Genomic DNA, 13,782 nt, shown 5'->3' with positions numbered 1-13,782 from the left:
TCTACCTTCTGCAACTGGAAAAGATGCAAAACCAGCCAGTACACCATCCCCCTCACCTCCATCCAGGGCCCCAAACAGTTCTTCCCGATGAGACAGAGGTTCACCTGCCTCTCCTCCAACCTAGCTTACTGCATCAGGTGTTCCCAATGCAGTCGTCTTTACAGTGAGGAGACCAGATGTAAACTAAGGGAATGTTTTGCCAAGCATCTCAGCTGAGCCCACGGGGGCTGACCTGACCTCCCAGTCGCCACCCATTTTAATTCCCATTCACACTCCATTTCGGACATGACCATCTTTGGCCTCCACAATGAATCAAACTGAAAATTGGTGGAACAATACCTCGTCTTCCGCCTGGGCAGCCTACAGCCTGGAGGACTCAACACTGAGTTCTCCAATTTCAAATAACCTCCCTTCGCATCACTCAACTCCCTTTTCAGCCCTTCCCCCTCCCTTCCATTCCTCTCATTGACCCTTCCTCTAGCCACCAACCAGAATCATTACTCCCATCGGCCAACCAGGTCATATTCTCTAACTGTGTAGACCTATCCCCCCACCTCACCACCCTGTCCCCTCCACCCCCTTTATCAGCAGCTCCCTTTACACCCACTCCCAGTCCAGAAGGAGGGTTGCACCCAAAACGTTGACTTCTCCACCTCTGGATGCTGCCTGTCTTGTGTTTTTTCCAGCCTCCTGCTTATCTACCATTTCCTAACATTGATTCCTGATTGGTGGCGCCCAGTCCCACGATTTGCATCATGTCAAATCAGGGGCTAAAGTCAGAACTGCTGCCTGTAGAAGCAGCACGGAGGTGATGTTGGACCCAGAGATGGGGCTGTCCTGTTCCTGGACTGACAAAAGGCTCATTTCCAGTGCCACACTGGTACCACAGGCAGTAATTGGAGGTAATCACAAATGCTGCAGTTGTTGGCTAAACTGTGAATACAAGGTATCATTGCTGGCTCTGCATTGTTCGCGTATGAACATTGACCTAAAATGAAAAGATCCTCAGTGCGTTCCCAGAAAATTGCTTCCATCTCATTTATTGCCTGCCAGGTCTGCTTACTCTTTCTCTGTTCCCCCTTGCTAAAAAAGAACATGCAACAGGTCACAGCACAACTCTGTAAAGATTAGATTAGATTTCTTACAGTGTGGAAACAGGCCCTTCAGCCAAACAAGTCCACACCAACCCGCCGAAGCGGCGGCTCACCCATACCCTTGCATATACCCCTTACCTAACACTATGGGCAATTTAGCATGGCCAATTCACCTGCCCCGCACATCTTTGGACTGTGGGAGGAAACCGGAGCAAACCCACGCAGACACGGGGAGAACGTGCAAACTCCACACAGTCAGTCGCCTGAGGTGAGAATTGAACCCGGGTCCCTGGCGCTGTGAGGCAGCAGTGCTAACCACTGTGCCACCGTGCCGCTCCCACAGCAACTCAGTAAATGTGCACAGCAACTCAGCTAAGATGTTGCAGCCCCTCAACCTGCCAGAGGAGGCCAGATACCAAACAATCCCAAAGCTGCTCCCAATTTTAATAATACATTAAATATAAATAAAAGACTTCAAAAGTGATGACTATCTTTATTGGTTTTACAATTGTATGAAATTTTCCAAAATATGTTGTTGAGCCCATGTAAGGTTGTGCTTTGGCTTATCGGTGCAAAGTGTTTGGGCATCCCTGGTTCAGACCTGCTGAATTGCGAGTTGGTGGAGTATTCGAGACGTTTCCTGCAAGAACTGAAGCATGACATTGTCTTGAGGCTTGTTGATCCAGTTTGGATTTGCCCATGCCATTTGACAGGTTTAAGGTTTTATCGTTGCAATATTAAAGAAGTAAAATTTCCAGGACATCTAGATAGTTGATCTACACACAAAATTTAAAGAATTACATTAATGGACATGGGAATCTTTCTTCGCCTGTACATCTCAAATGACATTCTGCAGTTTAAATTGCTGGGCAGTTTTTAAAATCATAAATCATAAATCGAGGAATTATTTGACCAAATTATGTAGACAGTAAACATATTATCTGTCTTACTTTCAGCAGTCAATCATGTTCCATCACCAGATAACAATCGTCCTGGTTGACAAACAACAAAATTCTGTATTACTTGTTGGTAGTAAAACTAGAATCAGTGGGCATTGGGAGATACCCTCCTACACTGGTTGGAGTCATAACTGGCACATAGAAAGAAAGCTGTGGTGGTTGGAGGTCAGTTATCTCAGCTCTAGAACACCTCTGCAAGAGTTCCTCAGGCTCAACTGGCTTCAGCTGCTTCATCAATTACCTTCCCTCCATTATAAGGTCAGAACTGAGGAAGTTCACTGATGATTGTCCACTGTTCAGCACCATTCACAACAACTCAGATACTGAAGCAGTACATGTTCAAATACAACAAGATCTGGACAAAATAAAAACGAAAAGGTCTGTGGATGCTGTAAATTAGCATCATCTATGCAGAGAAATCGGAATTAACGTTTTGGGTCCAGTGACCTTGCTCAGAACTGTACAATATCCCGGCTTAGCCTGACAAGTGGCAAGTAACGTTCACACTACACAAATGCCAGGCTGTGACTAAGACCAAATAAAGACAATCTAACCACCACCCCTTGTCATTCAGTGGTGTTACTGTCACTGAATCACGAGGACAGCAGATACATGGGAACACCACCATCCTCAAGTTCCCCTCCAAGGCACTCACCATCCTGATTTGGAAACATATCATCATTCCTTCACTGTCATTGAGTCAGAATCCTGGAATTCCCTCCCTAACGCTTTAGCATCTCTTTCTATCCATACTTACATGATTAATTTATCAGAGCACACTTAAGGATTGACATTCTTCAGTTGCTTGAGATTTTCAAGGATGCCCAGTTATTGGCAAGGAAGAGTAATTCATTGGTGTCCATTAACGGTCAGCTCTGGCATTAAGGGTCAAAAGGTTTGGTGCTGGAAAAGCACGGCAGATCAGGTAGCATCTGAGGAGCAGGAGAGTCAACGTTTCAGGCATAAGCTCTTCATCAAAACCCCTCTTGATGAGGGGCTTATGTCAGAAACATCGACTCTCTTGCTTCTTGGATGCTGCCTGACCTGCTGTGCTTTTCCAGCACCACACTTTTTGATTCTGATCTCCAGCATCTGCAGTCCTCATTTTCTTCTAGCTCTGACATTAAGTCAACTGAAGTATACTTGTGTAAGTGTAGTTGACTGTCATTTTTAATCCAGTCACATACCAATAATGTCTTTGGCCATTTTGGGTGGGAAAGTGTTTAGTCTAAGCTTGCTGCCTGCAGAGTGAACACTTGCTTAGTAAAGCTTCTGCTGTTTAACACTTCTGTTCCTGGTACTTCTTGGAACTTAAAAAGGACATGAGGAGCAACTGTTTTTTTTTACACAAAGTGTGGTTCATATGTGGAATGAATTGCCAGAGGAAGTGATGATACAGGTACAGTTACAATATTTAAAAGAAATTTCAATAAATACATGAATAGGAAATATTTGGAAGGATATGGGTCAAACACAGGCAGATGGGACCAATTTGAAATGGTAACATGGCCGACATGGATTAGTTGGACCGAAGTGTCTGACAGAGCCATACAGCATGGAAACAATGTCAAAGCCAATAGCTTCGTTTGGGAACATGGTCAGCAAGGACTAGTTGGCGAAGGGTAGGTTTTCTTGCTATATGACAATAGACAATAGGTACAGGAGTAGGCCATTCGACCCTTCAAGCAAGCACCACCGTTCATTATGATCATGGCTGATCATCCACAATCAGTATCCTGTTCCTGCCTTATCCCCATTACCCTTGATTCCACCATCTTTAAGAGCTCTATCCATCTCTTTCTTGAAAGTATCCAGAGACTTGGCCTCTACTGCCTTCTGGGGCAAAGCATTCCATATATCCAACACTGTCTGGGTGAAGAAGTTTCTCCTCAACTCTGTTTAAAAATAAGGGGTAGGCCATTTAGAACAATGTCCTCTGGTTCGGCACTCACCCATCAGCGGAAACATGCTTCCCGCCTCCAGACTGTTCAATCCTTTAATAATCTTATACGTCTCAATCAGATTCCCTCTCGTCCTTCTAAACTCAAGTGTATACAAGCCCAGTCGCTCCATTCTTTCAACATATGATAGTCCCGCCATTCCGGGAATTGACCTCGTGAACCTACGCTGCACTCCCTCAATAGCCAGAATGTCCTTCCTCAAATTTGGAGACCAAAACTGCACACATTACTCCACGTGCGGTCTCACCAGGGCCCTATGACTCTATGATTCTGTTCACGCTCAAAGCCAATCCCAGGGATTCCAGCCCAGGCTATTAATTCTTCTGCAGTTGTCAGAAAGATCTTATTGCCAGCAATCTTTGAGATGGCTGCAGCTGTTCTTTTTTGACACCGTATCACAGCTGATTACCAAAACCCCAGTTGACTAAATAATTTGTATATACTTCTAGTGGAGCCAGCAAATAATATTCTCTGGCATATGAATAATAATCCATGCTACCAATATGTAGCTTTTTGAAACTATCAATACAGTAAATCCTCTTAGACAAATTCACGACTTGTGACTTTGCGATATCTGCATCAGAAAATACGTAGCAAGCTGCTTTCAAACGATCTCCGCACTCGTCAATGTCGTCATTCACAAAAGTTCTCAACAACAGAACCCTCGTGGATATAGAGGAATAATATGTACCATTTTAACAGACTGTTATTAATTTGGATAGAAAAATATTTATTACATTTGGATTCAAATTTGTTAGTTCTAAAATGGTTACTGCAAGTAAGTTGATGTTTCTCTGTTTCGCAAAATGCCAAAATCTTGTTTGTGCCATTGACAAGCCTGTGGTTGGATCACAGCGGCAAACGTTTGTTCATTATTAGGAACCCTATTTCATAGCAACCTAATGAACTCTGTCAGTGATTTGCATAGCTCAGCATTTCTCTGGAGTGGAGAAAACACATTGCAGAGCCAGGCATTTATATTTTCACCATGAAAAATTTGCGGTTGGAAGCTACAGATATCATTTTTATTTGTGGTGGTGATGAGCCTGCTTGCACGCTACTCCAGTAGACAATTTCCATATGTTGCCTGCCAAGACTTTTGATATTTTTCCTCCGTTATCATTCATGTTAGGAATAAACTGGTAGAGAATTAGGAATAAACTCCTAATGCAGTAAGGAACCTACAGGTTTCATATGTTGTGTAGATGTAAACTATTCAACTGAAATTGTTTCATATTGGAGTAGTCTATAGTCTCAGTTAAATGCTCAAGTCTATTATTCATCTCTACATTATTTCAAAATGACTGGTTACTTAAAGGCAATATTCTTAGACAAAATTAAATCTTAATGACTTCTTTTAAAAAGCTTCCAATTTAATCAATTGTATTAGTAACAGAGAACTTTAACTTTAGTACCTTTCAGTGACAATAAAAGCTATTGTATTATAAAAAGAACACGTGTTCTGTTTTTGACATCTTCCTCGAGGTCTTGTTAACCTTGGAGTGAAGCAGAATCTATTAAATCTAAATTGGGAGTTAGAAAAAATAGGAAAGGGTACTTTTTGTTATTTACATAAATGATTTGGATGCAAGCATAAAAAGTACAGTTAGTAAGTTTTCAGATGACACCAAATTTGGAGGTGTAGTGGACAGTGTTACCTCAGACAACAACAGGATCTTGACCAGATGGGCCAATGGGCTGAGACGTGGCAGATGGAGCTTAATTCAGATAAATGCGAGGTGCTGCATTTTGGGAAAGCAAATCTTAGCAGGACTTATACACTTAATGGCAAGGTCCTAGGGAGTGTTGCTGAACAAAGAGACCTTGGAGTGCAGGTTCATAGATCCTTGAAAGTGGAGTCGCAGGTAAATAGGATAGTGAAATCGGCGTTTGGTATGCTTTCCTTTATTGGTCAGAGCATTGAGTACAGGAGTTGGGAGGTTATTTGTGGCTGTCCAGGACATTAGTCAGGCCACTGTTGGAATATTGTGTGCAATTCTGGTCTCCTTCCTATCGGAAAGATGTTGTGAAACTTGAAAGGGTTCAGAAAAGATTGACAAGGATGTTGCCAAGGTTGGAGGATTTGAGTTATAGGGAGAGGTTGAACAGGCTGGGGCTGTTTTCCCTGGAGTCTCGGAGGCTGAGGGGTGACCTTATAGAGGTTTACAAAATTATGAGGGGCATGGATAGGGTAAATATTCTCTGGGATCGGGGAGTCCAGAACTAGAGGGCATAGGTTTAGGGTGAGAGGGGAAAGATATGAAAGAGATCTACGGGGCAACTTTTTCTCACACAGGGTAGTACGTGTATGGAATGAGCTGCCCGAGGAAGTGATGGAGGCTGGTACGGTAGCAACATTTAAGAGGCATTTGGATGGGTATATGAATAGGAAGGGTTTGGAGGGATATGGGCCGAGTGCTGGCAGGTGGGACTAGATTGGATTGGGATATCTGGTCGGCATGGACGGGTTTGACTGAAGGGTCTGTTTCCAAGCTGTACATCTCTATGACTCTGTTTGATGAAAAGTAATTTATTTGTCATGGCCATCACATAGCAGAAAGATATTTAGGTAACTTCTTCTAAGTCTGAGTTTCTATCACAGGAAGTTCCGGTTCTGTTTTTTTTGTCATTCATGTATTAATGCCTAAGGGCTATAGATTCCATTGTCTGGTGACAAAAACAGATTATTCTCCTCTACACACAGATCCAAGCCTATTTGTTTCAGAAGGCATTTTGCATACCCAATGGATCACGGTGTAAACCGAAATATTGAAAGACTTGGCACACAGATTTTGTTCTGTTAATCCAGAATGGAAAATAGGAAATGTTCAATTATCCAGTCCAACCAATATCTGTGTTTTAGGACAATTTCAGAAAGTGAGTTGAAAGAATGTGAAACTGTCTTTAAAAGTTCATGCAATACCATAATTTGGATCAGTCTGCTGAGGGGCACTTGCTTTTTCTTTCATCAGATTCATATATGTGTCATTGATATGAAATGGGTAGCATCGTCTAAAATCTGTGCAGTTTGATCATAATGTTGTTGCTGTGTGAAAGCTAGGATAATTACAATATCTTTAAGGATCATCTTGATTTGTTAAGTAGAAGCACATACCTATCGCATGCCTTCTCACCCAAATTTATACGACCGTTCCATAAACATAAGTGGAAATATCAGGACAGCATCTGCATTGCCTCATATTTATCTTCAAGAAGAAAAACAAATGAAGAGAAGGCAGCTTGGATCTCTTTGCTTTACAATGATCTTTGTATAAAGAAATCTCCTAATTGTGATCAACATTTGATTCTGTACATTGGTTGCAGTTGTGCCCAGTGGAATATGGAGAAGGTCCTCTTTGCAATTGAAGAGGGGGTTGGATATCCACAGTAGTTAAAAGAATTGTACAAATGTATTGTTTATTTAAAATTATATGACTTTATCTTTTGCTGAAATGGTGCAAATTGCATTTACAAAGCCAAATAAATCTAGACACTACATAAAATTAAATTTGAATTTGTTATTAGAGACTTATAGAAGCAAATTAATTGTGAGCATCTTACATTGTATTAATGACTCATTAGTACTGATGTGCTTTGTCATCTATATAAGGAGCATGCTGTTAAAGAATGAAAGGAAAGGTAGAATGGATGATAAAGCTAAATTAAATAAAAACAGAATTCATGTTATTATTCCTGAGAGAAGTGACATTAATTCTAATGATTATCTGTCATGCACAGGAAGATTTTGATTGACAGTTTTAAATTGTTAAAACTAATGAATTTGTACCCAAAAGTCTAAATTTATATTTTCTCTTCTTTGAGATCCGTCATTTATGACATTAGTTGTAATGGTTATAATTAGGCAAGTGTTTTCTTCATACCTTCTGATTGATGTGTCACAAAATTATCTTGGGAAGAAGTGATGTTGGAAAAACAACAAGGTTTTTTTTTGCAAAATGTCACATCAATAAAGAATATTACAGGTACACATCCTCTGCAACATTACTTGAAAATCTGTGAGTAGTACTGTTACAAGATTCAGCTGTAACAAAGATATATGTTGCAGTTACAAAATTAATGTTCTATGTAGAGTTATTATGTCCCTTCAGAACCTGAATATAGTTCACAAACTTCAAGTATTTATTAGTTCAAAAACACCAGAGCTATCAATGGAATATAATGGGGCTATTTGCATACTTTTGCAGAATTTCTGAAATATTTTAAAACCTATCAGGACTCTTATTAAGATGAAATATGTTGAGTATTGGTTTTGCTTTTATTAACGTAACGTTGTTTAATTCTTTCTAATATTTTATAAATATAGTTTTATTGAAAAATGTATTTTTAAATATTACAGCAAACACAAAACAATACAATTCAAACAATACACAGAGCACCCAAAAAAGTTTTAAAAGCCCATACTGGCCTCATGTACAAAGGTATAAACATATATAAAAATATATTTTAAAGAACTCCAACTAACTATTTAATTAAATAAAAACTAGCAACAAATAAATAATAATAATACACCTCAGCAAAACATTAACTCTCACATATCGAGAGCATTAATTTTCACATATTCTTACGTTTGCAGTTCCCCCTTCTGGATATTGGACTCTTAAAGCACAATCATTACAGTTATATAAAAGCCCTTGTTAGTGTGGCAGACAAATCTGTGTCCAGGTAGTCCAAAAAGGGCCACCATGTCTTATAGAAATACTCAGTTTTGTAGTGTATCATACTTGTGAGAAAATCCAAGGGGATATGCTCCATAACAATCTTCCGCCAACCCACCAAGCACAGGGGATTTTCAGACACCCAACCTAACAAGATATTCTTTCTTGTGCAGAAAGTGAGAATGTTGAAAAGTTTTTTCTTATGCGCATCTACAGGGAATACACTTGGCAGGCCAAGAAGAAATTAAATCGGGTGTTTCTCCACCCTTACACCCAAAATCCCCTGCGTTGCACCCACCACAGTGCTGCAGTATGTTTGAAGCCTACCACAGGACCAGAGACAATGGGTAAGAATACCCGTACCAACTTTACACTTGGGACATGTTGAAGAACCCCTGATTTAAATTTTAGTAAACAATCCAAAGCCAAGTGGACCCTGTGGAAAATCTTCAACTGTAAAGCTTGGGTGTCATTGCAAACTGATGTTTTCCTTGCATTTTCCCAAATATCTTCTCATGCCTCTAAGGAGACTTCACCGCCTACGTCTGTCTCCCACACCCTGCAAAGTCAATCAAGCCTATCTGAGGCCCCCCACCTCCCCCCCCCCCCCCCCCAAATGATGATGTAGCATGCTGACAGAAAGTGTCCTCTTAGCACAGATCACACTTCTCTCTGTGTTGGAATTGTAGGGATCAGTCAAAAATGTAGTCTTTTTTTTAATAAAATCCCTAACTTGAAAAAAAACAAAGAGGTCCTTGCTAGGATAGCTCATACTTATGCGCTAACTGATCAAAAGACATCATTCATTGTGTCTCCCTCAAATAAATCGCCCATGCAATAAACATCCCTAGCTGCTCAATGTTTGAATCCTGAATCTATCATCCCTGGTTGAAAACACTCTATGCCCACTACAGGTGGAAGAAAAGATGTTTTACCAATATTGTCTTCCCTCTGCTGAATTGCCGTCCATGCTTTAACAGTATTGATAACTATTGGGTTATGGCAATATTCCTTAACTGTCCTCATTTTGTTCAAAAACAAGAAACTAGTCAGGGGGGATTTTGCCTGAGAGGTTTCGACATCTAACCATATTGAAAAAGGGTCCTCACAAACCCAGTCACTCATGTAAGGTAAAAGTGAGCCTTTTTGATGGTTTTTAATGTCCAAAAGATTCACTACCCAGTCTGTTAGGCAATTGCAGTTTAGCTGATTTAATGCGATGCCAAATAAAAGAGCTAAACCAGCTGTTCAGTCTCCTGACCGTTTGGTTATGGAAAATCGGGAGTATCCGTATAAGGTACAACAAACAGGGGAGAATATTCATCTTAATAAGAGCTATCTGACCTAACCATGAAACTGGAAGCACCTCCCATTTTTGAATGTCTTGTTTGATTTTGTCGAATAATTGAACAAAATTAGCTTTAAACAACCAATCAAGAACTGGAGTGATGAATATGTCCAAATACATAAAACCCCTCACGACCACTTAATGGGAACCGAGACAGACCCTCAAGATGTAGCGCCTTCATAAGACCACCCATAGGCATAGCCTCTGATTTTGCAAAATTAATTTTTCACCCCGAAAAGGTGCCAAATGAGCTGATGCATTGTATCAGGCGAGGCATTGAAACTACTGGATTTGACAAAAAAAATGAGGACATAGTCCATGTATAACAAAATCTTATGTAATTTTGACCCCACCTTTGGAACCGATGTATTGGGATCCCTACGAATGGCCTCCGCCAGCAGTTCAGTCACCACGATAAAAAAAATGGTGAAAGGGGGCAGCCCTGTCAGCTGCCCCTAAAAATGCAAACACTGCTTGATCGTACCTCCTTGGTGCTGACCGCAGCGAGAGGGTCACTGTAGAGAACCTTTACCTATCTTATCTAGGCTTCACCCAAGCCAAACCTCGCTCAAGTATAAAAAAGGCACGGCCACTCAACTCTGTCAAATGCCTTCTCTGCATATATAGAAATCACCCATCCCTGTATTGACTGTTGTTGACATGCTTGAATTACATTAAGCAGCCTCCTAACATTATTGGGGGATCTGCAGCCCTTTATGAAGCCCGGGACCTCTTTAACAATCGAAGGTTATGCAGTTTCCAGCCTTAATGCAAGAGTCTGAGAAAGAATTTTAAAGTCAACATTAAACAGTGAAATGAGCCTGAAAGAAGCACAGTCCTCCGGGACCTTTCCTTTTTAAAGAATAAATGAGATATTGGCCTCTCTCAGAGATGGCGGGAGACGATCATGACCGTACGAGTCATTAAACATGTTGAGCATCAGGCCTGACAATATGCTTAAATTCCATATAGAATTCTCTGGGAAGTTAATCAAATCTGGGCGACTTACCACACTGAAGCTGCTTCACAGCCTCGTGTACTTCTTGCTCTGATAAGGGGGCATTGAGAAAAGACTGTTGTTCGGGGGTCACACCTGGGAACTCCAACTCCATGATAAAGGACTTCATCTTGGCTCACCCCTCCTCACAACCCTCACATTGGTATAATTCAGAGTAAAATCGCTGGAGAGCCACATTAATCTTTTTAGAATCACACGTTAGTTCCTAGATCCTTTCCTAATCGACATAATGGCTTGAGGGGCACTCTTTTTCCTGGCAAAACCACCCGTGTGTGTCTTTAACACACTCTAATAACTTAAATGGGAGATTCCTCCTAACCATTATAGCCACTCCCCTCTTCTGGTGTTTAAAAAATGAAAAGTAAACCTAAGCAAAGCCATTCTGCCATAGTTTCAAATGTTCCCTATCATCCAAATGTGTTTCCTGTAATAAAGCAATATCCACCTTTTCCTCTGAGTCTCGAGAGTACCTTTTTCCTCTTAATTGGTGAATGACTCTCCTTGATGTTCCAGGTACACCATTTAATCAAGTCATTAGCCATGACTTTCTGCCGGAACATTTTGATTCCAGAGGAGAAACTCAGATGACAAATCACTGAGTCTTAGTGTTGCAAGATCCATCGAACATAAAAACTACATAAACTGAAACCAATCCAGTTAACAAACCTACAAAACTATCAAAGACTATAAACAGCAAAAACCAAAAAACAAACCAACGTATAAAGCGCCAATGGTGCTGAATAGGGAACTCACCCCCTGCCAAAAGGGAGCATCTCCACATCCCAAAACACAACTTCCCATCCTGCTGCCAGTACTGCAGCCAGGGCATTTAAATACCTGAACCGGGCATAAACTGCCCATAAGTAGGCATTTAGCCATCATTTTCTCTCCTCCTAGCTAGAGCTGCACCACAAACACTAGCAGAAAAGAAATAACAATATGAACAAAGAAATTTTGAAAAATAAAATAAGTACCTCACCCAACCTTTAGTATAAATTAGAAATTGAAAGTACACATCCCAACAGCTCCCAAGCATAGTTTGGACCTGATTGTTACCAATAAAAATTAAAGGAAAAGAACAACCTGACTGGACTTCCTTTTTTTAAAGAATAGTAGAGACATACCCAAACAACACTACTTTTTGTACTTACTAAATTGTTCAGATTGAGTTAATGTGAGTTAAATAGGCATTTAAATGTCTATTTAAATCACTGACAACATAGCTAATAAAGAGCAATCCTACTGTATAACAGATGTACATTATTTATGTGATAGTGCACCATTCATAATATTGAGATGTAATGTGACAAAAATAGAACGTTACATATGACGGAATTCTTAAATAAAGTTGACGTAACTCATTCACTAGAAAGCAGCACCTTGATCCAATCAGTATCTGTTCTGCACATATAAACATGCCGGCTGGGGGACAGTAGTTGGAATTCCCTTAAATGTCTGGAATTTCCACCCCAAATCACTTTAGCTCCCTCTGTCCAATAAAGTGTTGCTTAAAACGTAACACTTGGGTCAAATCATTGGGCGTCTGTTCTGACATTTCTTCATTGATTTTTGTCTGATGTTACTCAATTGTTGCTCATTGTTGCTCTAGGTTTCAATACCACTGCTAAATGAACCTCTTGCATTCATATAGCCTCTTTAATGCAATGAAATATCCTAAGGTACTTTATAGTCATTGGAGTACTTTTAACACACTCAGTATTGTAATGATATCTTAAATGAAACGTTCTGGGACAAAGTTATTTCCTGTTTTGTTTGAATAGATTTGTACAGTCAGTTTGGCTGTAACGCAGTAGTTCTGTTTTCGTGCAATCCCGTGTTATAAGAAAATCGTGTAATGGCAGCACCATTTAAACTAATGGAGCTGGAATTGCGTTATAACCAATACACGCTTTAAAACGTCATGCTTGAGAAACAATGTCCTCAATTCATCAGTTGTGTTAAAGTGAATTTACACTAACGAAACGTGCGTTTTGGCAGAATGACCTGTACAGATAACAGTTTTAGTTACTTAAGTGTCAGTAATTTAAATTTCTTTCATCTATAACATAAGTTTGTTTGTGTTCTTAGATTTTGAGCCTGAACAGCACCATTCCTCTTCACAGTCTGACTGGTCATAATGCCTGTGTCCGGAGCTGCAAGTTCACATGGGATAATGATTGTTTGGCTACAGGAGATGACAATGGTGAAATCAGGGTATCTATCATTTGTAATCAAATTTTGAAAAATATAAAAGTTATATTTCATTTTCATGGATTTACTTTGGTAAATTAATCTCCAATGTTCTTGGCCTTCATTGCGAGATGGTACGGAAACTACATGAGAGAAGAGAAAGAAGATACAGTCTGGACACCCCATCCTCCCGGGTCACACGGTCTGGTCACCCCATCCTCCCGGAGACTCCCAGTCTGGTCACTCCACCCTCCCGGGACGCTCGAGGTCTGGTCACCCCGCCCTCCCGAACGCTCCTGGTCTGGACAACCTGCCCTCCCGGAGATGCCTGGTCTGGTCACCCCACTCTCCCAAGATACTCTGCTTACCCTACCCTCCCGAGGTATTCAGTCTTGTTACCCCACCCTCCCAGGTCACTCGCTGTCTGGTCACCCCGCCCCTCCTGGAGACTCCCAGTCTGGTCACCCCGCTTTCCCAGAGATGCCCAATCTGGTCACTCTGCCCTTCTGGAAACTCCCAGTCTGGTCACCCTGCCC

General features: G+C 40.8%; 1 protein-coding gene across 4 annotated transcripts in view; it reads left to right on the top strand.

The window, feature by feature from the left end:
• The window catches only part of apaf1 (apoptotic peptidase activating factor 1), a 196,665-nt gene that overhangs the window by 141,287 nt on the left and 41,596 nt on the right, over positions 1–13,782 (top strand). For all 4 annotated transcript variants that reach the window (XM_060842926.1, XM_060842922.1, XM_060842924.1 and 1 more), the window contains one exon: positions 13,145–13,270. In XM_060842926.1, the coding sequence (XP_060698909.1) occupies positions 13,145–13,270 (126 nt within the window). The remainder of the gene's footprint in view (positions 1–13,144; positions 13,271–13,782) is intronic.

This window comes from Hemiscyllium ocellatum, chromosome 23 (assembly GCF_020745735.1).
Source record: "Hemiscyllium ocellatum isolate sHemOce1 chromosome 23, sHemOce1.pat.X.cur, whole genome shotgun sequence".
Lineage (NCBI taxonomy): Eukaryota > Metazoa > Chordata > Chondrichthyes > Orectolobiformes > Hemiscylliidae > Hemiscyllium > Hemiscyllium ocellatum.
The sequence above is the reverse complement of the archived record's forward strand: the minus strand, read 5'-3'. Positions and strand labels throughout refer to the sequence as shown.